We start from the raw sequence: 27322 nt of genomic DNA, 5'->3' as shown, positions 1-27322 counted from the left end.
ACTTTAATTCGGCACCATAAGCAAACAACATCAAAGCAACTGACATGGATAAAGTCTTAGACCTTAGTGGAGCATAAGCAAAGCTTTGTGACAATAGTCCTTACAGTCTCAGCAGCTATATCACAACAGTTGTGAAATCAATCAGAATGTGTGTGACAGAGCAAGTTTCTCAGCACCAATTTGCCTCGTATTGGGTGAATGATACAATTTTAAGCACCTTGGCTCACAAACGTACAATAACCTATCAACCTGTTACCATAGATGTGAATAAATTTATATCCGCACTACTGAAATTTAAATATCATGGTGCGGATTGCAAAACTATTGCTACATGCATCACAGCGCTTTCTTTATTTACAGCATGCCAATTTTACTTTCTTGGCCATGCAACTTGCTATCACAAGTCTGAATTTAGTAAGTGGAGTGGTAGCCTCATCCATTGCACCCTAGGGGTGTGCACTGCTGAAATACACTAAGTGCACAATGCCCAGGATGTTGCAACACCAATATATAGCATGCAAATTATGTTACATACCTTTGCCACATGTAGCACTGGTACCATTAAATGTCATATTACTCTGACAGGTCCTCATGACATCACCAGCCCGTACTTCATACCCTGTGTTACATATGACAGTACAAGTGTCTTCATAAGAAAGAACTCCATCATCTTCCAGTGAACAATTGATCATTCCATTCATAGGATTAGGAAGCATTGAACAAGGAACTGAATGAAAAAGACTTGAATTAATTACAAACTGTAAAACATGTGTACAGTTTACCTCTATTACACATAGCCTCAGTTCCATTAAAATTTGCATCACTTTGACAGGTTCTCATACCATCACCAGTTAGCATATACCCAGTGTCACATGTAGCAGTACAAGTGTCTTCATAAGAAAGAACTCCGTCATCTCCCAATGAACAATTGATCATTCCATTCATGGGATTAGTGAGCACTGGACAAGTAACTACATGAAAATATCTTAACTAACTTACTAAGTAAAATATTTACATGATACGCACCTCTTCCACATGTAGCACTAGTACCATTAAACATTCCATCACTCTGACAAGTCCTCATGGCATCGCCAGTCTGTATTACATACCCAGTATTACACATTGTAGTACAAGTGTCTTCATAAGAAAGAACTCCATCATCTCCCAGTGAACAATTGATCATTCCATTCATGGGATTAGGGGGCATTTGACAAGTAACTGCATACAAGAAGATGACTCAATTAAAGTGTAATACAATACATTTTACCTCTATTGCACATAACTTCAGTGCCAGTCCATGTACCATTACCCTGACAGATCCTAGTGGCACTACCAGTTAGAATATAACCATTGTCACACGTGTAATCACAAGTCTCTCCATCATAAGCAACACCGTCACCTCCAAATGAACAAGTTAGCATTCCATTGGTAGGATCGGTGAGGTCTGGACAGGCAACTGGAAATAAAAAAAAAGTAAATTACAAAATTACTATTGTTTAATATAATATCCATTAATGTCTGCAGGCCTACTGAGGTTACTAACTAGTTAATAACCTATATAGTCTTACCTGTAATTGTTTGCTGTGTTAAATAAACAAATAAAATTAAATAACCTTACTACTAGCTTGCATTTCCAATACAAAATAGGTATCATTTGTGTTCTGGGAGTAATTGCTAATGCAACTGCTGCTAGTGAACTTGAGGGGATAAAGCTTGATGCTAGAAAGTACTGTTTTCCTGCAGTGGCTGTGAATGGTCCAATCTACCACTACCAGAGACAGTATGCATCATCCAAGTGTATAGTAAAACCACCAGTTCTGACACAGTTGGGAACATCATAGCATAGCTACTTCACAACACAATAATCATACTAGTCTCAGAACATTTAGGGAAGGTAAACTCAAGTTAGAGGCTACAATTAAACATCTATTGTTTGTCTATGCCATGACTTTACCCGATCAAACTATACAAGTAAAAAACTTGTGACCAATTAATGAACACCTGGTGACAACATGGTTATTTTAGTGTCCCAAAAGTGAATTAGCTTCCAAATTAGAGTTGTACCGATAATCGATCGGTATTTGCTGCTTTTACCATAATTGGAAATCGGTTGTAATGGGCTGTGGCCAGCAGATTAATAGTCTATTCAGCTTCAGCAGCTGCAGTACCACTGGAGGGCTGGTGTTAAAGGCTCTGGCATGTATTGACATAATTTGTTCATGTTATGTGGTAACCACAATGATAAACAGTGATGGTAGGAGCACTTGCCCACTTGTCTGACTAGCAACTTGAGTTCAGGTAAGTGTACAACCTCACAGCATTGGCTTTACTAGCTGTACTTTTAGTGGAGTATGCACAAGTGTAAAATAAATAAAAAATAGGGTAAAAATATCGGATATCGGTTTTTCCTAAAAAGTGGGAATTGGTACAACACTATTCGAAATGCTAAAGTGACCACCATATGATCACACAGCAGCTACTGGAGAAGATGACTTCAATGATGGTCAAAATGCTACTATAATGATTGTGATTAGGCCTGAGTCAAGTATGCTCAAAATTTTGCCCAAAATACTTTCAGAAATTTCCCAAAATTTTCACTTATTATGCTCTTCAGTGTTGCTTTTAGGTTAACAACATTTCTTGCAATTATCTTGGAACATTTTAATCAGTGAATGCTCTATTAGAGTAAGGGAATTGCAGTTCTGACTGCTGTATTAGGGAGTATCAATCTATTTAATGGAATCAAGCTCCATAGTTTGAAATATCCACCCAATACGCTAGCATTATGGTGGCATAGCACTCCAGTCTGTTATGCTTTTATTATACTGGCATATTTATTTTGATGCAGGCAAAATTGTGATGGGTAGCTACACTACACCAATAAAACCAATATATAGTTTGCATGTAAAACTAAATGTCTCAGTGGCATTGTATGGGTAATGGTAAAATAAATGGCTATATCATGTGCTTGTGTGTGAAGGTTGTGTTACAGTTGGCTTATATAACCACCATACATGTATACAGGTCTGTCAACACCAAGGCTGTGCTGTTGAGTGTTCATGACAGATGAGAAGGGAACTGAACGTGCGATGTATATGTCTGGTTTGTAAGATTCCAGCCTGTTTTTTGTCTCTGACAGGCTGCTCTGTGATCTGGTGCCTTCAATTACCATCCTTTTCCATTTGATTGGTCCATCAGTGGTGAAAAATCCATATGTGTAGCTGCCAGGGCTGGTGAGTTACAACACTTTTAGATATTAAAATACATCTTCTGCAAATCAACAATGTGTCCATATAAGTGATTTTCCAATATTCAGTCACATTTATAGCCACTGCTCATACAAAGGTACGTTCTCACAAGAATCCATCTACCAAAAGTAGACCCAACAAAACAAGTTTGATGTGGAAATTGATTGAAATCCAGTCACAAATGTAAAGAGTGCAAATGATTACCTGGATAACTATGATTGAATACCAATTATCTGTGCATAATGTACATGTTTACATTGCATAGCTGTGATTGGATGTGAATGCTTCACAAACTGTCACAACACTTTGTCTTGAGTATCACCAAAGAATAATAAGCTAGTGGAAGAAGTGAGTTTGTGAAAAACTCAAAATTGGTAGGTAACCGTTGAAACTTAATCCTATTTGGTTTGGAAGAAATCATGCTAAAAACAATGAAGATATTGTGTGAAAACCAGCAGCTAGTGTGCAAAAATCACGCAATCAAGTTTTGCTAATTACATACTAACAATGACTTACAGCCGAAGCAAGCTGCATAGCAGAAAGAGCCAAAAATGGGATTATAGGTAGTCTAATCTATAAAAAAAAACAGTCAAGCTGTGAAAAAAAGGGTGCGGTCTCCAAAAAATCCAGGGTGAAAAAAGATGTGAAATCAAAGGTGGTGGCCAAGAATGGCTGTGATGGTAGGTTAATGGCAAAAATTTTAATAACGACAATTCAGGTGAATTTGGTGCTCCAAGCCAGCCTTTGGCCAGCTTTGTAGTTCTTTTACTTGTCTTTTTCTGCAGAAAGGAGAAGACATCAAGACCTGAATTCTATGGATACTTTTTTTATAATGATGCATTTTAAACAAAATTAATACTGTATGAAAATTATCACATGTCCTCTCTCCTACAGGTAGACAACTTTGTAGCAGAAATCTCAACAAGGTGACTTGTTTGTAGCTGAAGTCTAAAGGGTGACTTGTTTATTGCTGAACTCTACAGGGTGACTTGTTTGTAGCTGAACTCTCTATAGGGTGACTTGCTTGTAGTTGAACTCTCTACAGGGTGATTTATTTGTAACTGAACTCTCTACAGGGTGATTTGTTTGTAGTTGAACTCTCTTGTTTGTAGCTGAACTCTCTCCAGGGTGACTTGTTTGCAACTGAACTCACTACAGGGTGACTTGTTTGTAGTTGAACTCTCACCAGAGTGACTTGTTTGTAGCTGAACTCTCTCCAGGGTGGCTTGTTTGTAGTAGAACTATCTACAAGGTGACGTATTTGTAACTGAACTCACTACAGGGTGACTTGTTTGTAGTTGAACTATTTACAAGGTGACGTATTTGTAACTGAACTCTCTACAGGATGATTTATTTGTAGCTGAAGTCTACAGAGTGACTTGCTTATTGCTGAACTCTCTTCAGGGTAACTTGTTTGTAGTTAAACTCTCTACAGGTGAATTATTTGTAACTGAACTCTCTACAGGGTGATTTGTTTGTAGCTGAACTCTCTCCAGGGTGATTTGTTTGTAACTGAACTTACTACAGGGTGACTTGTTTGTAGTTGAACTCTCACCAGGGTGACTTGTTTGTAGCTGAACTCTCTCCAGGGTGACTTATTTGTAACTGAACTCACTACAGGGTGACTTGTTTGTAGTTGAACTATCTACAGGGTGACTTATTTGTAACTGAACTCTCTACAGGGTGATTTATTTGTAGCTGAAGTCTGCAGGGTGACTTGTTTATTGCTAAACTCTCTTCAGGGTAACTTGTTTGTAGTTAAACTCTCCACGGGTGGCTTGTTTGTACCTGAACTCTCTACAGGGTGATTTTTTTGTAGTTGAACTGTCTACAGGGTGACTTGATTGTAGTTGAACTCTCTTTTGGGTAACTTGTTGTTAGCTGAACTATCTACATGGTGACTAAATTGGAGATGAACGTTCTAATAGGAAGATTTATTATGAAGCTGAATGTTCTATTAGGGTGACTACACTATTAGAGTATATCTCAATCGTGCACTTATTACACCTAGTTGACTTTCGTAGTGTAACTCAGTGGTTTTTTATCTGATTCCTTACAAACCACTGAAAGCTTGTTCTAAAACAATTAATCTACCTCTGTACCTATTTTCAGCTGATTCCATAAGCTGATTTGCTGACAAGTAATACTTTATATTAGCAAAACTTGATCATGCGCTTTTAACACATAGTTAGCATTTTTGTTATAACTCCATGACTGTTAATGCAATTTCTTTTAAACCACAAAAGGTTTGCACTATGATAGTTACTTCATGAGTTTCAAATAATTCTGTCAAGCAGTTCATCCTGGAGGCGTGACAACAAATCGCCTTTGGATTTTTGAGAAATCGTGCATAACTCCCTTGTTCTTTATCTGATCTGTACCTAAATTGGACTGTAAATGTGCAGTATTATGCGCTTACTGTTCTCCAAATTTTATGTGAATCGACCAAATCATGCACGAGTTATTACAATGTTTCTAAAGTGTGCAAGACGAAGAAGAAAAAGATCAAGGAGAAAAATACGAAGAAAATAAGATGAACTTTGAAGGCGCGTATCTCATTGATGGATGGGCGAATTCATCTCAAATTTGGAATGGGAGGTGTCCACAGCAAAAATGGTTAATTTCTGTCCTGCCATTATCGAGCTACGGATGCATGAAAATGGCATTTTCTTGGTTCCTGTAAAATACACACTTGTCTGTCGCGTGCCCACACTAGCTGTACTTGGCCACACAACACACTATCGTGTGTCTTGATCATTGTAGAAAGATCTTTCAGTAGTTTAGGACACTTGGATTTAAACCATTGAGTTATAATGCGAAAACCAATTACATGTAGTAAGTGCACAATCGAAATACTCTAATAGTGCAGTCACCCTATCAGAGCAATAAGATACGTAATAATAAATTATTCTGTTAGAGTGTTCAGCTACATTACAGATCACTTTTCAAAGAGTTTAGCTGCATTACAAGTTTCTCTGTAGAGAATTCAGCTACGTATGTTACTATGTAACAAGTTGCACTATAGAGGAAAGCCTCTAGAGAATTATAACTATGTTACAGGTAAGTTCAGCTGCAACCAAGTCACCCTGTAGGGAGTTCAGCTACATAACAAGCCACCCATTAGTAAAATGATTCACAAACAAAGTCAACCTGTAAAGAGTTCAGCTACGTTACAAGTCATCCTGTAGACGGTTCAGCTACAGGTGTATGCTACAAATCTCTTGGTAGATAATTCGATTACATATCAAGCCACCCTGTAGAGCATTCAGCTACAAACAAGTCACCCTGCACAGAGTTCAGTTACAAGAAATTCACCCTGCAGAGATTTTAACTACATTAAGAGTTGCTCTGTAGAAAGCTCGGCTACAAACAACTCACCCTGGTAAGAGTTTAACTACACACAAGTCACTCTGTACAGAGTTCAGCTACAAACAAGTTACCTTGTACAGCAGCATTCAGCTACAAGAAATTCACTCCATTGAGAGTTAAGCTACGTTGAAGTCATGCTGTAGAGAGTACAGCTACATACAAGTCATACCATAGAGAGTTCAGTTTCAAACAAGTCACCCTGTAGAACATTCAGCAACACAACAAGTCAGTCTGTAAAATGTTCAGCTATTTAACAAGTCACTCAGTAGTACATTCAGTTAAGTCAGTAACTAATAGAATGTTCAGCTCAGTAATTTTTATAGATTTTTTTTAAAAGAAGTAAAAAATAATTCAAACAGACACATATAGAACACAAACAAAATCTTCTCATTTCTGTAGTAGAGAAATAAGACAATAAAAAGGAAGTTAAAAAGCTGGCTATTGGCTGGCTTTGGGGCTTTCAATAACATAAAGATGTGATCAAGACACACGGTAGTGTTTCGTATGCCCCAAGAAGCCGGTGCGCAACACCCGTGAATATATTGACAGGAAGAAAGAAAACGCAATTTTCGCACCTTCGTAACTCTGTGCTGCCTTGATTAACCAGACATGCCCACCAACTTCAGTACTCCACATGCCACATTTGAGCGAAATCACTTCAAGTGTTCCCGAGATGTGCGACTTCAAAAATTGGCTTTGCTTAGTTTCTCATTTTCTTCTTATTTTTCTTCTTTTCGCACACTTACAAAAACTGCTATAAACGCGAATGCCATATCCGATTGCCTTGAAATTTGGCACACAGAAGGGGGAGTATAAAGGCGCATCTCGGTATCAACTTTGGCTAGAATACGACACTACTGGAGATTTTGTCCATGAAAATCCAATGAAAAAATATGTTCACCCTGTGAAAAGTGAAGTTTTCATTGGGTGGCCCCAATGAAAGTTTATTTTCATAGCATTTTCATAGGAAATTTAATGAAAACCCAATGAAAAATGACCACTGAAATATCTGTGAAACTGCTTTTCATGGAATTTTCATTGGTAATTTTTCATTGGTTTTTCATTAAAATTTTCCTATGAAAATGATACGAAAGTATAATTTCATTGGGGCCACCCAATGAAAACTTCACTTTTCACAGGGTGAACATTTTTTCATTGGATTTTCATGGACAAAATCTCCAGTAGTGCGATAATCAGGCAAAACGTTATTAGCAATTATTCACGAAAAATAGCACCAATATGTTGTCACGCCTACAGGGTAAACCGCTTATGGGAAGAAGCTGAAAATCGGTGGGTGAATAGGTTAACTAATGAACCTCAAACCTTTTGTGGTTTGAAAGAAATCGAGCTAAAATCCAGGAAGATACAACGAAAAAACCAACAGTGTGTAACAATTATGCAATCGAGATTAGCTAATAAAAAATGACTACTTGTCACGCCTAGCAGAAAAACCGCTTGGGGTAATGCTTTGAAAATCGCTGTACAGATGGAGTAATCATCTTAGAAAGGCTCTTCAATGGTCTAGAAGAATCGTACTTAAAGCCACGGAGTTATAACATGAAATCCAACTTGGTGTAGCAAGTGCGAGATCGAGATACTCTAATAGAGCAGTCATCATAATAGAGCAGTCACCCTGAAGAGAATTCAAGAGATTAGCTAGAAACAAGTAACCTGTATAGAGATCAGCTACAAACAAATCACCCTGTAGAAAGTTCAGTAATAAACAATTCACTCTGTAGATAGATCAGCTTGAAGAAGATACCTTGTAGGGAGTTCAACTACGGAAAGAGATAGTTCAGCTAAAAGAAGTTACCTTGAAGAGAGTTCAGCTACAAAGAAACCACCATGTACAGAGTTCAACTACAAACAAGTGACCCCTGTAGAGACATCAGCTAGAAGAAGTTACCTTTTTTTCACCCCTTCTAGGTATTTGTCCCGTTTCACTTTAGGATATTTAGCTCAAAGATTTTCGCTTAGGCTCCTAGGCTATGGGTAAACACCTCGAACAGGCTCTGCCTTCTGTGTACACCCTCCAGTGCCTAACTGGTAAAGTAGATAATAACAATAACAACAACCTTGTAGAGAGTTCAGCTACAAAGAAACCATCATGTAGAGAATTCAGCTGCAAACAAATCACCCTGTAGAGAGTTCAGCTGCAAACAAATCACCCTGTAGAGAGTTCAGCTACAAACAATTCACCCTGTACAGAGATCAGCTAGAAGAAATTACCTTGTGGAAAGTTCAGCTACAAACAAATCACCCTGTAGAGAGATCAGCTAGAAGAAGTTACCTTGTAGAGAGTTCAATTACAAAGAAACCACCATGTATAGAATTCAGCTGCAAACAAATCACTTGTAGAGAGTTCAGCTAGAAGAAGTCACCCTGTAGAGAGTTCAGAAGCAAACAAATCACCCTGTAGAGAGTTCAGCTTCAAACAAATCACCCTGTAGAGAATTCAGCTACAAACAAATCACCCTGTAGAGAGATCAGCTAGAAGAAGTTACCTTGTAGAGAGTTCAGCTACAAAGAAACCATCATGTAGAGAGTTCAGCTACAAACAAGTGATCCTGTAGAGAGATCAGCTAGAAGAAGGTACCTTGTAGAGAGTTCAGCTGCAAACAAATCACCCTGTAGAGATTTCAGCTGCAAACAAAACACTCTGTAGAGAGTCAGCTACAAACAATTCACCCTGTAGAGAGATCAGTTAGAAGAAGTTACCTTGTAGAGAGTTCAGCTACAAACAAACCATCATGTATAGAGTTTAGCTGCAAACAAATCATCCTGTAGAGAGTTCAGCTACGAAAACTTCACCGTGTAGAGAGTTCAGCTAGAACAAGTCACCTTGTAAAGAGTTCAGCTACAAGGAAACCATCATGTAAAGAGTTCAACTGCAAACAAATCACCCTGTAGAGAATTCAGCTACACGCGAATCGCTCTGTAGAAAGATCAGCTAGAAGAAGTTATCTTGTAGAGAGTTCAGCTACAAAGAAAGCATCATATACAGGGTTCAGCTGAAAACAAATCACCCTGTAGAGAGTTCAGCTATGAACAGATCACCCTATAGAGTTCAGCTAGAAACAAGTCATCCTGTAGAGAGACCAGCTACAAGAAGTCACTTTGTATGTAGAGCGTTCAGCTACTAAAAACCACCCTGCAGATAATTCAGCTACAAACAAGTCACCCTGTAGAGAGATCAGGTAGAAGAAGCTACTTTGTAGAGAGTTCAGCTACAAAGAAACCATCATGTAGAGAGTTCAGCTGCCAACAAATCACCCTGTAGAGAGTTCAGCTCTATGAACAGACCACCCTGTAGAGAGATCAGCTAGAAGAAGTTACCTTGTAGAGAGTTCAGCTACAAAGAAACCACCATGTAGAGAGTTCAGCTGCAAACAAATCACCCTGTAGAGAATTCAGCTACAAACAAATCTCCCTGTACAAAGATCAGCTAGAAGAAGTTACCTTGTAGAGAGTTCAGCTACTGAGAAACCATTCTGTAAAGAGCTCAGCTGCAAACAAATCACCTGTACAGAATTCAACTACAAACAAATCATCCTGTAGAGAGATCAGCTAGAAGAAGTTACCTTGTAGATAGTTCAGATACAAACATTTCACCCTGTAGAGAGATCAGCTAGAAGAAGTCACCTTGTAGAGTGTTCAGTTACAAAGAAACCACCATGTAGAGAGTTCTGTAATAAATATACGTATTATATATATAATTTTTGTACATTTACTGATAAAATCAGAAATATTCAAAGTATTTAACATCTGCTTCATCTTTTCTTCTTCCTGTGGTAAAGAAAAAAAGATAGGTTTCAAAAGTCCCAAAGCCGGCCATAGGCCAGCTTTGGGGTATACAAATACAAAAAGGAGTGAAATCTAATGCAAACCAGCTAAGCTGTAAAAAAAGGGTGCGGCCCTCAAAAAGGCTATGGTGAAAAAAGATGTGAAATCCAAGGTGGCGGCCAAGAAATGGCTGTGATGGTAGGTTAATGGTAAAAATTTTAATAACGACAATTCAGGTGAATTTTGGTGCCGCTTGGTCTTGGCACAAAATTCACCTGAATTGTCGTTATTAAAAATTTTGCCATTAACCTACCATCACAGCCATTTCCTGGCCACCACCTTGGATTTCACATCTTTTTTCACCATAGTCTTTTTGAGGGCCGTACTCTTTTTTCACAGCTTGGCTGTTTTGGATTAGATATCTATATCAAATTAGATAATGAAGTAATAATGGTCAGCATTATAATATTATTTCATCCTTTTATTGGCTGCCACCTTGCCACCTTTTCACTTGACTTTTTTGGGGGTCACACTCCTTTTCACAGCTTGGTTGTTTTGGTATAGATTCAATTTAGTTGAGTGGTAATATTTTCTGTGTTCACCAGAATGGCATCCTACAGTCTCCAATGCTTCATTGTTAACCATTAATAGTCTCCCAACATTATTTTACAACAAAAATTAATCAACAATCTCTGTCATATAAACCAGACAATATCATAATTCCTTACTTGGACACATGTCAGGATGTACACAGACTCCATCCTCAAGTACAGATCCATTACTACAGAAACATCCACTCTCACAAGTTCTTCTACAATCTCTGACAAATCCAAAGTCATTACAACTGATGTTCAAACCACACATCTGATATTCCATGCCATCTGGACAGACTGTGAACAGTTACAATGATAAACACATTAAAGAATAGTCTATATACAGTATGCAATACAAGGGTGGATCCAGGGTTTGGAAAGGTGGGGGGAGGGGGGTAGTAGGTATGGTCTGGGGGCACAGCCCCCTCAGAAGTTAAAGCTATTTCATACTCAAATTTTTGATGCTGGGTAGCTAGTTTTTATACATAAATCATACTGCTTTCTAAGTGAACTACATTGATCAAAAGTTGTATAGGGATAAGTGACAGTCATGCTAGCTATGTAATGAACCTAAGGAATGGCAAACATAAGACCATGTGCATTTCATTTGCAATAGATTCTTAGCATGCTCATGCATGGGATAGTGCTGCAGATGCTAGTTTTCATACTCAGTAGCTATGGACAATCCTCAATGGTCAATACTGTTATGTGTGGTGATTGTTCTATTAGAGTATTTTACTGACTGCTCTATTAGAGTATCTTGATCTTGTATAATGTCTTTTTGGAAGGGCACATGCCTCCTGTGCCCCCCCTGGATCTGCCACTGCAATAAACCAGCAATACAATATGGTAATATCAGGAATTTTTCACTGATTTTTGTTTACTAATTTAAACAGTTAATGTTCAAGCCCAAAAATAATCTGTTTATACAGTACTACCGTAATCCACTTTATTTTTCTGCAAAAAAATTTCGTGATAAAAATTTTCATGTAAAAATATTTTCGTATTGATTTACACGAATGACTGCTCTATTAGAGTAGTTTGATCTTATGCAAAATATTTTGTGTAAGAAATTTCCGTACAAGTTTTTGCATGCAAACATTATTTTACAACAGAAAAAGCAAATTATGGTATGATGCTGTCTTATGCAAAAACTTTAGCTATCACTTGTCAGTACAGTATAAGAAGCACTTTTATTTTCCTATATACTCAAATTGAATACCTCATTCTACCATATCATGCAAAGCTTATATTATAAAATGTTTTTTTTTCTCTATTTCAACACAAAAGAAAGACAAATTTACCAAGGTTATAGATGTGCCACATAATTATTTTCCCCAAAGCTCTAACAAAAGACCTTTACATTAATAGACATTCCGTACATTAATAGACATTTAATGCAGTGAAGGAGTACACCAGTAACTGAATTTATTTTTTATTTACTTTTTTTATGATGTAAATATTTAGTTTGCAACATGTGCAATAAATGTCAATCAGTGCGTTTCATTAGTTTGTTCATTGCAGTCATATTAGGGACCTGCAAGAAGGCTGCGGAAAGCTTGTATACCAGGGAATCAAAATCTTAATCAAAACTCTTTTGAATGCAGAATAGCTACAGGTGATTTTTAATGAAAACAATATCTAATCATTGTAGACGTTATTCTACAAGAATAAGGAATTTTAAATTTAATTAGGAATCATTTAAAAAAGGTAGTGAAACAAGGGAGGTTGCCTACACCTGAAGATATACTAGTGGATATTAAACTCCTACTTTAGTCTATAGCTGCCCATGACTGAATTGGGGATTAAATGTCCACTAGTATATCTTCAGGCGTAGGTGACCCCCCCTTGTTTCACTACATTTTATTTGTACGTATGACCCTTAAAATTCCTAATCTTCCCATATACTTCTTTGTTTCCTTTTTAAAACATTATTGTGACTAGTGAACCTGTGTATACCACATTAGAAGAAAGAATGGTGCCAGGCTTATTGTTTTCATCTGAAGGCATGCCCCAACTATAAATAGTTAAGTGGCCATTATGCTTCATTTTCAGCTATGCTCAGCCTGTTACACAGCATTACAAAGAACACTACGAGAAGGACCTTTGCAATAATCCAATCACAAAGGAAAACTCGGACAATTCCTGTTACAAACATAGGGAAGCCAATACACTGCACTACCATGAATTGACACCTTGCACTGTCAGCAAAGATGAATGGGACACAAATGAGGACACAGGTAAGTCCATAAAGTGTGCATTGCATGTACTGCAGTACACCAAAAGGCACCTGTCAGGTTGAAGCCAATTCGAACAGTCAAAAATCAAGGCCATAGCCTTGGCCATTATTTTTGTACACTTGTCAGAAGGCATCAGTTCGTCAGTCAGGCAGGCAGTCAGTCAGGCGGTCAGTAGAAAAATCCACTAAAATATATTTTCAAAATTTATTGGAAGTGTTTCAGCTCGTACATACCAAAGGCACTTTTGGGCTTGGTTATTCCTAACCATTACTTCCAAGTTCCATGAAAGTGTTGTGAAACTGATTTTAGGGTGATATTTTTGGCCAGAAAAGCTGAAACCTTCATGATCCTTAATATACAGTACTATCATTAGGGATAAATGGACTATATTAGTGCTGAAACAAATAGCAATTTTTACTATTCAAATAGTTGTGAACAAAGCATCTGATTATTTTTTCGATTATTCTTTAAGCATGAAATAAATACTGATGTCTTTGTTGGACAGTAAAGTAAAGCCTGAGAGCTATTTCTATCTCTTATAAAATGGAAATTTTCAGTATGAATATGCCACTTTGTTCACAATCTCAAGCTTCTAGGTTGGCTTTATTCATCTGATCACAGCTTACTACACTGCTAAAGAATATTCGATAGCATGTTAACGAACTGAATAATGTATGCCGATCGAATAGTCTAATATCCGAATAATTGTTTCAGCACTAGACGTGCTATGCACAAAGGCAAATCATGTAAACACAAAATATTCTATAAAGTCCTTACTTGGACATGTGTCAGGATGTACACAGACTCCATCCTCTAGTACAGATCCATTACTACAGAAACATCCACTCTCACAAGTTGAATTTCTACAATCTCTGACAACTCCAAAGTCATTACAACTGATGTTCCGACCACACATCTGATATTCCAAGCCATCTGAACAGACTGAAATCAGTGAACAGTTACAAACATAAACAAATCAAAGAATTCTATTTACTTTAGCATATACACAGTATGCAACAAAAAGGAAATGTGTGGTACAATCAGGCAACTGATTTTTGTTTAGTAATTTAAACATTTAATGCTCGAGCACAGAATAATTCCTCAAACAGTATTTTCAATATAATGGTGTTGTCTTATGCAAAAACTTTAGTTAGCACTTGTCAGTAGAGTATACGAAACACTTCATTCTCACCAAACCAACCACTCAAATTGAATACCTCACTCTGTCATATCATGCAAAAATTACAATGATGGTTTTTCTCTATTTCAACACAAAGGAAAGACAAACGTATTAAGGCTTATAGATATATCATGCAAATATTCCAAAATCTGATACTTACATAAATAGACATTTCATTACATGAAGGAGTACTCCAGTAACTGAATTATAATTATTTCCCTTACATTTATATTTTCTATTGCACGGTATCCTGTAAAATTAATGTTTTGTTTGTAATATAACAATAACCATCAATCAGTGAGTTTCCTTTCTTTTGTTCAATGCAGTCATACTATGGACCTACAAGAAGGCTGAAAGGTTGTATACCAGGGAATCAAAAATCTTAAACCAAAACTCTTTGAATGCATAATTGCAGACATTATAGGAATAAATGGACTATTTGAAAAATTCTATAGACTAAGGCAAATCATAATTATTACAAAGTCCTTACTTGGACATCTGTCAGGATGTACACAGACTCCATCCTCTAGTACAGATCCATTACTACAGAAACATCCACTCTCACAAGTTGAATTTTTACAATCTCTAACAACTCCAAGCTCATTACAACTGATGTTCTGACCACACATCTGATATTCCAAGCCAGGTGGACAACCTGCAATTTGCAAATAAAATTACAAAGATAAATATTTGGCATTGTATTTCTTTGATTAAGGTGAAGGTGAATTAATTGAACAGTGAGTAGAATATTTGTAATCATGAATAAATATAATTTAATGCAAAATATTATAATTATACCATAATAAAGCATTTCAGAAGACTAAAATGGCAAACCCAATCAAACTTATGGTCTACACAAGTAATGTAATTCACACTGTAAAGATACAAGTTTGGTAAATCAACAGTTTAAAGCGGTGGGCTGGAATAATGCTCTCCTAGCAGAAATTATTTTGTCCAAGTTATTTATACTGTAAGCACACTCACTTAACAAGCATAGAAAATTTCATTAATAATTCCTCCAAAATGTTACCAGCTGAGTAAAACCTGGCCATTTTCACAAAGTTCAATTTTGCTAGTAGGATAAAAATATGTGTGTTCTATTAGGGTGACTGCTGTATTAGAGTATCTAAACCAAAACAGCCAAGCTGTAAAAAAAGAGTGCGGCTCCCAAGGTGAAAAAGATGTGAAATCCAAGGTGGCGGCCAAGAAATGGCTGTGATGGTAGGTTAATGGCAAAATTTTTAATTACGACAAATCAGGTGAATTTGTGTTGCCTCCTCCACTAGGATTCGGCACCAAATTCACCTGAATTGTCGTAATTAAATTTTTTTGCCATTAACCTACCATCACAGCCATTTCTTGGCCGCCACCTTGGATTTCACATCTTTTTTCACCTTGGGGGCCGCACTCTTTTTTTACAGCTTGGCTGTTTTGGTTTAGATATCACTTCTTTTTGCATTGCAAGCCACAAAGCTGGCCATATGGCTTTGATGCTTCTTTTAACTTGTAAGGAATTGTGGAAGAAAGGAAGTAATTGTGTGCATAGCTTTTGTCTGATGAAATATTTGTATATTTAACATTGAATGATGATTATCACATACTGTAGTTAAGAAGGTGACTTCTTACATAACTGAACTGTAGCTGAAACTCTCATTGTTTGCAGCTGAACTCTTTTCAGGGTGATTTGTTTCTAGCTGAACTCTCTACAGGATGATTTGTTTCTAGCGGAACTCTCTATTTGTTTGCAGCTGAACTCTCTACATGGTGATTTCTTTGTAGCTGAACTCTCTACAAGGTGACTTGTTCAAGCTGAACTCTCTACAGGGTGGCTGAATTCTCTACAGGGCGATTTGTTTGCAACTGAACTCTCTACAAGATAATTTGTTTCTAGCTGATCTCTCTATAGAGTAACTTGATTGTAGCTGAACTCTCTGCAGGATGGTTTCTTTGTAGCTGCTCTCTCTATAGGGTGACTTGTTTCTAACTGATCTCTCTACAGGGTGACTTGTTTTTAGCTGATCTCTGGATGACTTGTTTCTAGCTGATCTCTCTACACGGTGACTTGTTTCTAGCTGAACTCTCTATAGGGTTATCTGTTTGTATCTGAACTCTCTACAGGATGGTTTCTTTGTAGCTGCTCTCTCTATAGGGCGAACTTGTTTCTGGCTGAACTCTCTACAGATGATTTGTTTGCAGCTGAACTCTCTACATGGTGGTTTCTTTGTAGCTGAACTCTCTACAAGGTGATTTCTTCTAGCTGATTTCTCTACAGGGTGATCTGTTCGTAGCTGAACTTTCTACAGGGTGATTTGTTTGCAGCTGAACTCTTTATGTGACTGGATCTACGAAAACCGTTCTTATTGCCCAAGACAGGAAGTTTGATTTTTTCACACAAACACAAAGCTTAATGAATGCACTATCAAGTTTCACTGCCACAGTCGACCAGAGTAAAGTGGTCTGCTTTTGCTGGCTGCTTTTTAAAAGCATAGTGGCGAGCCGTACAAGTGGTCTGGGGTCTTGATGGAGCCCTGGCCAACCAGGAGATGGCTGTGTGTGGCTGTACAGCTCTGTGGTGCTGGACAATGACCTGTGCTGTAAATTTCCTTTCATTTTAGCCAGTCCTGAGCCCCGAATAGCCCATAACTTGGCCTAATTCATCCCAACATGTTTCTTTTCAATTTTTGAACACCATCTTGCCTGCCTTCCAGGGCCACCGCCTCCCACCCCTCTGGAGCTCGCCTGATACAGACAACCTTGGTTTAAAAACTATCTAAAATGGCGGGAAACTTAGCTGTTGACTACTTCTTTAGTGGATGATCAGGGAGGTAAGAGATTGTTGTGAAGCGTGTGACAATTTGATATGCGTAGCTACCACAATTGGCCAGCTAAAACACTCTGAATATTTAAAACCGACGTTTCTCGATACTTTTGAATGGGCGATAAGACCGGTTTTCCCAGAGACAGTCACATATGATGGTTTCTTTGTATGTGCAAGGTAACTTCTTCTAGCTGATCTCTCTATAGGGTGACTTGTTTGTAGCTGAACTATCTGCAGGGTGACTTGTTTGTAGTTGAACTCTCTACAAGGTGATCCTTCTAGCTGATCTCTCTACAGGATGACTTTTTCTAGCTGAACTCTCTACAGGGTGATCTGTTCATAGCTGCACTCTCTACAGGGTGATATGTCTGCAGCTGAACTCTCTACATGGTGGTTTCTTTGTAACTAAACTCTCTATAAGGTGATGTCTTGTAGCTGATCTCTCTACTGGATGACTAATTGTTTCTAGCTGATCTCTCTATAGAATTATAAATTTCTCTATAGAGTTATAACATGTTTGTATAGCTGAACTCTTTACAGAGTGGTTTTTTTGATTGGTTGCTGAACTCTCCAGCTACACGATGACTTGTTTGTACTACAGAGTGACTTGTTTGTAGTTGAACTCTCTACAGAGTGACTTATTTGTAGCTGAACATTGCATAAAGTAACTTGATTGTAGCTGATTTAGATGAACTCTCTACTGGGTAGCTTTATTTTGTAGCTGAACCCTTTATGTAGTGACTTGTTTGTAGCTGAATTCTCTACAGAGTGACTTGTTGTAGCTGAACTCTCTACAAGGTGACTTGTTTATAGCTGAATTCTCTTCAGTGTAACTTATAATGTTCTGAATCTCTACAGCAACATATTTGTAGCTGAACTCTCTACAGGGTGACTTGCTTGTAGCTGAATTGTTTATACGATTAACTATTTGTAGCTGAACTCCCTACAGAATAACTTGCAATGTCATATAATTCTATAATGGAGTAAGTTATAAACGTAGCTGAATGCTCTATTAGGGTGACTGTTCTATTAGAGTATCTCGATCTCGCATATGCTACACGTAGTTGGCTTTGGAATCATAACTCAGTGGTTTGTAATGCGATTCTTCTGTACTACTGCAAGGATTTTCTATGATAAGTATTCCAGCTACATACTGATTTTCAGCTCACTGCTCTAAGCAGTTCACCTGGTAGGTGTGAAAACTAATAGTTTTTTTTTCATAAAAATTGATCGCGTAATTGCGAGCGTAATTGTGACACAGGTTGGGTTTTGTGTCATATCTCAATGGCTTTTAACTGGATTCCTTTCAAACCACAAAAAGGAACTCCTACGATAGTTACTCCATCTACATAGCAATTTTCAGCTCATTCCTTCAAGCGGTTTACCCTGTGGGCGTGACCTTATTTTTCGCAAATAATCGGTCATAACTCCGTGAATGTTCATCGGATTCCTACCAAACCTGGTACTGAGATTTGCCTTAATGAGCCCTTTACGTGTACCAAATTTCAGCCCAAGTGGAGCACGCATTCGTGTTTTATGGCGGATTTTGCGAAGTGTGCGAAAAGAAGTAGAAGAAAAAAAACGAGAAAAAAATCCAAACTTTGGCCACTTATATCTCGGAAATGGCTAGAGCGATTTTCTTCAAATTTGGAATGTGGACTCCCCTACGTAGCCGACACTTCTGTAGCAACTTTGGTTTCAATTGAATACGGAATCACGGAGCTACAAAGGTGTGAAAATCGCATTTACTTTCTTCCTGTAAATATACTCACGGTGTGGTGCGCCGGCTTCTTGGGCCACACAACACACTACTGTGTGTCTTGATCTAGAGTCAGCAGCCTACCAGGGTGTGTGTCACTATTTCATATTTTCACTGTACTAGCATTATGAATACAGCTAGACCAATAATAAGGGGTGTGGTCATTGTGATCAAGTAAATGTTGTTAAGGTGTAAAGAGGTGTGGTCTCTGAGCTCGATTGCTATTATTCAACTAAGATTGTTAATGGGTGTCATCTGGAACCTATAATGAAGCAGGTGTCTACCAAGTGTAAATGTTTTAAATAAGCTTGTGGCTTCTAAATACATGTATGTTGCCCAAGGAAAGATAGGGAAAATCAACACCTCAATATGGTTTCATTGCATGAAGAAGACAATGACCAGCCTGATTGAAGATAAAAGGAAAGACAAAGTCTAGAGGGCACACACTCATTGGAAACCCAAAAGGCACATTCCACTGGTGAGTTTGTTGTTGTGGTATAAATGGTGGGATTGGTGGCCGTGTGCAGCTTGTTCGGCCTTCAGCCTTGCGACAGTGGTTAGGCAGGCAGTCACAGACAAAAATTTGAGTTTCGGTGATTTTTAAAATTCTGTATCTGGACTTTTCTTGCTTTTAATACTGTATGTAATACTAGATGGACTAATATTTTTCTTAAAGTGATTTTTTTGTCACATAAGATGTCACTAGGATGATTAAAGGTGGAATTTTAGGAGGCATGTCACTTTTTAGGGATCCTTACTTAAACAGTACTACCATACTGTTTGACGTCTGGCTGAACAAAAACTGATTGTTTTTGGACATTCCTTGAATTTAATTACTTCTTTGTTATCTATAGAAACAAAGGAGTAGTGAGCCAAAGTTTCAGCCGTTTATGATAAATGGGTAAGTGGAATTCTAGGAAACAAGAACCAGACAGGAATGGAAAGCAGGAACAGGAACAACCAACAGAAAATGTCTGATAAAGGTCATCATGCCAAATGTAAAGATACAGCACAATGCTTCTTTGCAGCATTGTTGGGTCCTTCTGCTAAAATGATTGAAACACTCTAATACAGCAGTCACCTGCAGTAAAATATGCTATATAGTAGAGCAGTCAAGTAACTATCCCACCAGGGTCCTGCATTGAAAGCCTGTGAATATAGCTGGTATATGTTAGGTATAATTATGGACCAACTAGCTAAGCGCCTTAAACACTGAAAGTCCAATGAACATTTTGAAAGATTCAACCATTGCGCATGAAGAGGTATACAAGCAGTCCAATAAACTGACAGTGTCTGCATATCGAAGCAGGAAGTTGTACCACCTCAGGATAAAAGTCACACGATTGGGTATGTAACAGCTATAGTATGTGTCAAGCTGAGGTGACTTCAATAAGGAGACTATGGATAATATAAACAGTGATGCATGGGGAGCTGCTTCAGCCTGACAAGCAACTGCTGCATATATAACAACTTATCTGGAAGTAACAGAAACAGTTTACAAAGCTAGCAATAGGCACTGTCAGTTAAATAGAAACTAGAATACTTTGAGAAATTCTTCATGTTTAATAGTTGAATCTTCAAAATGTAGGAGTAGCTAACTTTTAGTGTTGATGAGTTAGCTAGTCTTATATACCTAATCTATGCCACCTATAGTCCATAAATTCACAGGCTTTCAAGCAGGTCCCTGGTGAGATAGTTAACCAAACATTCTTTATGTTTTAATGCAAGTGGTTGCTCTATTAGAGTGTTTTGAACATTTTAGCAGAAGAATCCAACAATGCTGCAAAGAAGCATTGCACTGCAAAATCCAGCCTGTATATTGACTTTATCAGGGAGTTTCCATTGGTCATTCCCATTCCCGCTTTCCATTTCTGCCCCATCCCATTTCCCTAGAATTCTACCATGAAAAATAGTCTTGGAGCTATAGCTCTAGATAGCTCGAACAGCAATAAATTTGATTTGTACAGCAAAAATTAGGCAAAATAAATTAGAGTTGCTTATTTAATCAATCACAAGTATAAGGAAAAAGTAGGAATTTTAGGGGTCATAGAGAAAAATGCAGGGAAACAAGGGAGGTCGTCTACACCTGCAGATACATTTAATTCCTAATTCAGTCATGGGTATAGGAATTAAACATCCACTAGTATATCTGCAGGTGTAGGCAACCTCCCTTGTTTCCCTACTTATTCTTTATGATCCTTTTCCTTATACTTGTTTGTTTACTTTTTGTAACACTATTATGACTGGTGAACGTGTGCATACTGCATCTGTTTTCATCTGAACATGTGCCCAACCTATCAATTACTGACTGGAAAGTAAAATGGCCATTACACTTTGCTTTCAACTATATTTGTTCAATCTGTTATACAGTGTTACAAATGAAGAACAGTGAGAGAAGCACCTCTGCAATCATTCAGTCTCCACGGAAAATACAGTTTGCAAATGTAGGGAAGCCATCATGCTACTGCAAATCAACATCTTGGGTTGTCAGCAAAAAGAATGAGCCACAAAGGAGGACAAAGGTAAGTGCATGATGTGTGCATTGTACATAGTGGTGTGCAATATCAGGATTTTGATTTCGACATGATATCAATCGATACTCAGTAAAAAATAATTTAAAAATTGTGATATCGATTCAATTTTGATTTTTAAATAGATTGTGTGGGTGACTGATATTTATAAATATGCTTTAAGTACAATAGATTCACTAAAATCATTACATAGTATTAGTACTAACAAGCCTAGGAAACTGGTAAATAAGCTCTTAAAATGGCTAAATTGCACAGAACTGACCTTCATTTCTAGCGTGATTGGACCAAAATGCTGCAGCTTTATCAAAAATATTTTGATATATCTGAATAAATCGATAAAATAATATTGAAATCAGCATTTGCAATATCAAAATTTGGTACAATAACGATACAGAAAAATTTTCTTTATATTGATATTTTTTTCGGTATAAAGCACACCACTATAGTGTTGCCACGATATACCGATACATCGATAGTATCGATATAACAAGGTGGTGATTTGATATAGCCAATCAGTTATATCGATGGTTGTGCAATAGTGGCACCGCTTAGTATGATGTGGGGGAGGCCAGACATATGGTATTTGGCATTTAATTAAGTTATGAGTTGATGGTGTAGTGTAGTAAACAAGCCAACTACAAAGTAAACTGGGAGGTTTTAAGGTTTCTATGTAGTGCCAGTCACTTGTCTCAACTGTATAACAGTAGTAAAATGCATTTAATATCTGATAAACAAGAGTAGCTATTGCTTGTGGTATACATTTAAACTTACAATGAAGAGTATGTATAAGTTTGTCTTGCAAATGTTACAGTTAGTTCTATCTAATCCAAAACAGCCAAGCTGTAAAAAAAGAGTGCGGCCCTCAGAAAGGCTATGGTAAAAAAAGATGTGAAATCCAAGGTGGCGGCCAAGAAATGGCTGTGATGGTAGGTTAATGGTAAAAATTTTAATAACGACAATTCAGGTGAATTTTGTGCCAAGACCAAGCGGCACCAAATTCACCTGAATTGTTGTTATTAAAATTTTTACCATTAACCTACCATCACAGCCATTTCTTGGCCGCCACCTTGGATTTCACATCTTTTTTTACCATAGCCTTTCTGAGGGCCGCACTCTTTTTTTACAGCTTGGCTGTTTTGGATTAGATTTCACTTCTTTTTGTATTTATATACCCCAAAGCCGGCCTATGGCCGGCTTTAGGGCTTTTTAACCTGTCATTTTTTCTTTACTACAGGAAGAAGAAAAAATGAAGCAGGGTGATTTCTTTGTAGCTGACCTCTCTGCAAGGTGATCCTTCTAGCTGATCTCTCTACCGGATGACTTGTTTGTAGCTGAACTCTCTACAGGGTGATTTGTTTGTAGCTGAACTCTCTACAAGGTAACTTCTTGTAGCTTATCTTTCTACAGGGTGATTTGTTTGTAGCTGAATTCTCTACAGTGTAACTTGTTTCTAGCTGAACTCTCTACAGAGTGAATTGTTTGTAGCTGAATTCCCTACAAGGTAACTTCTTCTAGCTGATCTTTCTACAGGGTGATTTGTTTGTAGCTGAATTCTCTACAGGGCAATTTGTTTGCAGCTGAAGTCTCTACATAGTAGTTTCTTTGTAGCTGAACCCTCTACAGGGTGACTTGTTTGTAGTTGAACCCTCTACAGGGTGATTTTCATGTAGCTGAACTCTCTACAAGGTAACTTCTTCTAGCTGATCTTTCTACACAGGGTGATTTGTTTGTCTCTACAGGGCAATTTGTTTGCAGCTGAACTCTCTACATGGTAGTTTCTTTGTAGCTGAACTCTCTACAATGTAACTTCTTCTAGCTGAACTCTCTACAGGGTGACTTCTTTCTAGCTGAACTCTCTACAGGGTGATTTGTTTGTAGCTGAACTCTCTACAAGGTAACTTCTTCTAGCTGAACTCTCTACGGGTGGCTTGTTTCTAGCTGAACTCTCTACAGGGTGATTTGTTTGTAGCTGAACTCTCTACAAGGTAACTTCTTCTAGCTGATCTTTCTACAGGGTGATTTGTTTGTAGCTGAATTCTCTACAGGGCAATTTGTTTGCAGCTGAGCTCTCTACATGGTAGTTTCTTTGTAGCTGAACTCTCTACAATGTGACTTCTTCTAGCTGAACTCTCTATAGGGTGATTTGTTTGTAACTGAATTCTCTACAAGGTAACTTCTTCTAGCTGATCTTTCTACAGGGTGATTTGTTTGTCTCTACAGGGCAATTTGTTTGCAGCTGAACTCTCTACATTGTAGTTTCTTTGTAGCTGAACTCTCTACAATGTAACTTCTTCTAGCTGAACTCTCTACAGGGTGACTTGTTTCTAGCTGAACTCTCTACAGGGTGATTTGTTTGTAGCTGAACTCTCTACAAGGTAACTTCTTCTAGCTGATCTTTCTACAGGGTGATTTGTTTGTCTCTACAGGGCAATTTGTTTGCAGCTGAACTCTCTACATTGTAGTTTCTTTGTAGCTGAACTCTCTACAATGTAACTTCTTCTAGCTGAACTCTCTACAGGGTAACTTGTTTCTAGCTGAACTCTTTACAGGGTGATTTGTTTGTAGCTGAACTCTCTACAAGGTAACTTCTTCTAGATGATCTTTCTACAGGATGATTTGTTTGTAGCTGAATTCTCTACAGGGCAATTTGTTTGCAGCTGAACTCTCTACATGGCAGTTTCTTTGTAGCTGAACTCTCTACAATGTAACTTCTTCTAGCTGAACTCTCTACGGGTGACTTGTTTCTAGCTGATCTCTCTACAGAGTGACTTGTTTCTAGCTGAACTCTCTACAGGGTGATTTGTTTGTAGCTGAACTCTCTACAAGGTAACTTCTTCTAGATGATCTTTCTACAGGGTGATTTGTTAGTAGCTGAATTCTCTACAGGGCAATTTGTTTGCAGCTGAACTCTCTACATGGTAGTTTCTTTGTAGCTGAACTCTCTACAATGTAACTTCTTCTAGCTGAACTCTCTACAGGGTGACTTGTTTGTAGCTGAACTCTCTACATGGTAGTTTCTTTGTAGCTGAACTCTCTACAATGTGACTTCTTCTAGCTGAACTCTCTACAGGGCAATTTGTTTGCAGCTGAGCTCTCTACATGGTAGTTTCTTTGTAGCTGAACTCTCTACAATGTGACTTCTTCTAGCTGAACTCTCTACAGGGTGATTTGTTTGTAACTGAATTCTCTACAAGGTAACTTCTTCTAGCTGATCTTTCTACAGGGTGATTTGTTTGTCTCTACAGGGCAATTTGTTTGCAGCTGAACTCTCTACATTGTAGTTTCTTTGTAGCTGAACTCTCTACAATGTAACTTCTTCTAGCTGATCTCTCTACAGAGTGACTTGTTTCTAGCTGAACTCTCTACAGGGTGATTTGTTTGTAGCTGAACTCTCTACAGGGCAATTTGTTTGCAGCTGAACTCTCTACATGGTAGTTTCTTTGTAGCTGAACTCTCTACAATGTAACTTCTTCTAGCTGAACTCTCTACGGGTTACTTGTTTCTAGCTGAACTCTCTACAGGGTGATTTGTTTGTAGCTGAACTCTCTACAAGGTAACTTCTTCTAGATGATCTTTCTACAGGGTGATTTGTTAGTAGCTGAATTCTCTACAGGGCAATTTGTTTGCAGCTGAACTCTCTACATGGTAGTTTCTTTGTAGCTGAACTCTCTACAATGTAACTTCTTCTAGCTGAATTCTCTACAGGGTGACTTGTTTGTAGCTGAACCCTCTACAGGGTGATTTGTTTGTAGCTGAACTCTCTAAAAGGTAACTTCTTCTTGGTGATCTTTCTACAGGGTGATTTGTTTGTAGCTGAATTCTCTACAGGGCAATTTGTTTGCTGCTGAACTCTCTACATGGTAGTTTCTTTGTAGCTGAACTCTCTACAATGTAACTTCTTCTAGCTGAACTCTCTACAGGGTGACTTGTTTGTAGCTGAACTCTCTACATGGTAGTTTCTTTGTAGCTGAACTCTCTACAATGTAACTTCTTCTAGCTGATCTCTCTACAGGGTGACTTCTTTCTAGCTGAACTCTCTACAGGGTGATTTGTTTGTAGCTGAACTCTCTACAAGGTAACTTCTTCTAGCTGATCTTTCTACAGGGTGATTTGTTTGTAGCTGAATTCTCTACAGGGCGATTTGTTTGCAGCTAAACTCTCTACATGATAGTTTCTTTGTAGCTGAACTCTCTACAATGTAACTTCTTCTAGCTGAACTCTCTACAGGGTGACTTGTTTCTAGCTGATCTCTGTACAGGGTGACTTGTTCCTAGCTGAACTCTCTACAGGTGATTTGTTTGCATCTGAACTCTCTTACATGGTGGTTTCTTTGTAGCTGAACTCTCTACAAAGTGACTTCTTCTAGCTGATCTATCTACAGGATGACTTCTTTCTAACTGAACTCTCTACAGTGTTATTTGTTCATAGCGGAACTTTCTACTGGGTGATTTGTTTGCAGCTAAACTCTTTGCATGATTGTTTCTTTGTAACTGAACTCTCTACAATGTGACTTCTTCTAGCTGATCTCTCTACAGGATGACTTGTTTCTAACTGAACTCTCTATAGTGTGATCTGTTCATAGCGGAACTTTTTACTGGGTGATTTGTTTGCAGCTAAACTCTTTGCATGATTGTTTCTTTGTAACTGAACTCTCTACAAGGTAACTTCTTCTAGCTGATCTCTCTACAGGGCAATTTGTTTGTAGCTGAATTCTCTACAGGGTGATTTATTTCAGCTGAACTCTCTACATGATGGCTTCTTTGTAGCTGAACTCTCTATTAGGTACCTTCTTCTAGCTGATCTGACTACAGGGTGACTTGTTTGTAGCTGAATTCCCTACAGAATAACTTGCAATGTAATATAACTGTGTAAATTATACATGCAGCTGAATGCTTTATTAGGGTGACTGTTCTATTAGAGTATCTCGATTTCGCATTTGCTGCACGTAGTTTCATTTCGAATCATAACTCAGTGATTTGTAATCCGATTCTTCTGTACTACTGCAAGAACTTTCTATGATGATTATTCCAGCTACATACTGATTTTCAGCTCGTTGCTCTAAGCGGTTTGCCTGGCAGACACGAAAACTAATAGTTTTTTATTCATAAAAATCGTCGCGTAATTTTGACACAGGTTGGGTTTTGTGTCATATCTCCATGGTCTTTATCCCGATTCTTTTCAAACCACAAAAAGGCACTCCTACGATGGTCGCTCCATCTACATATCAATTTTCAACTGATTCCTCCAAGGGGTTTACCCTGTAGGCGTGACAGACCTTCGACCTTATTTTACGCAAATAATCGGTAACAACTCCGTGAATGTTCATCGGATTCCTACCAAAGTTGGTACGGAGATCCGCCTTAATGAGCCCTTTAAGTGTGCCAAATTTCAGCCCAATCCGAGTACGCATTCGTGTTTTATGGCGAATTTTTGCGAAGTGTGCGAAATGAAGAAGATGAAGAAGAAGAAAAAAACGAAGAAATTAAAACGAAATTTTGTTCGCTCGTATCTCGGAAATGGCTGGAGCGATTTTCTTCAAATTTGGTATGTAGACTCCCCTAACTGGGCGGCACGTCTCTAGCAAATTTGGTTCCAATCGGATAAGGGATCACAGAGCTACATAGGTGTGAAAATTGCGTTTTCTTTCTTCCTGTTAATATACTCACGGGTGGCACGCCGGCTTCTTGGGCCGCACGACACACTACCGTGTGTCTTGATATCGTGTGTTCATATTGTGACATAAACCTAGGTGATATATGATAAAAATTATAGTTTTTCTATATCGTGGCAGCACTACACCA

At 38.0% G+C, this 27322-nt stretch overlaps 1 protein-coding gene across 1 annotated transcript in view; it reads right to left on the bottom strand.

Moving 5' to 3' along the window:
* Positions 1 to 27322, bottom strand: part of LOC136254960 (sushi, von Willebrand factor type A, EGF and pentraxin domain-containing protein 1-like) — a 73072-nt gene that overhangs the window by 18879 nt on the left and 26871 nt on the right. Inside the window, exons 15-21 of the mRNA XM_066047680.1 lie at positions 14904 to 15068; positions 14011 to 14175; positions 11129 to 11290; positions 1268 to 1456; positions 1027 to 1218; positions 783 to 971; positions 536 to 727 (exon numbers count right to left, since the gene is read on the bottom strand). Coding sequence (XP_065903752.1) covers positions 536 to 727; positions 783 to 971; positions 1027 to 1218; positions 1268 to 1456; positions 11129 to 11290; positions 14011 to 14175; positions 14904 to 15068 — 1254 coding nt within the window. The remainder of the gene's footprint in view (positions 1 to 535; positions 728 to 782; positions 972 to 1026; positions 1219 to 1267; positions 1457 to 11128; positions 11291 to 14010; positions 14176 to 14903; positions 15069 to 27322) is intronic.

This window comes from Dysidea avara, chromosome 5 (genome assembly GCF_963678975.1).
Source record: "Dysidea avara chromosome 5, odDysAvar1.4, whole genome shotgun sequence".
NCBI lineage: Eukaryota > Metazoa > Porifera > Demospongiae > Dictyoceratida > Dysideidae > Dysidea > Dysidea avara.
The sequence above is the reverse complement of the archived record's forward strand: the minus strand, read 5'-3'. Positions and strand labels throughout refer to the sequence as shown.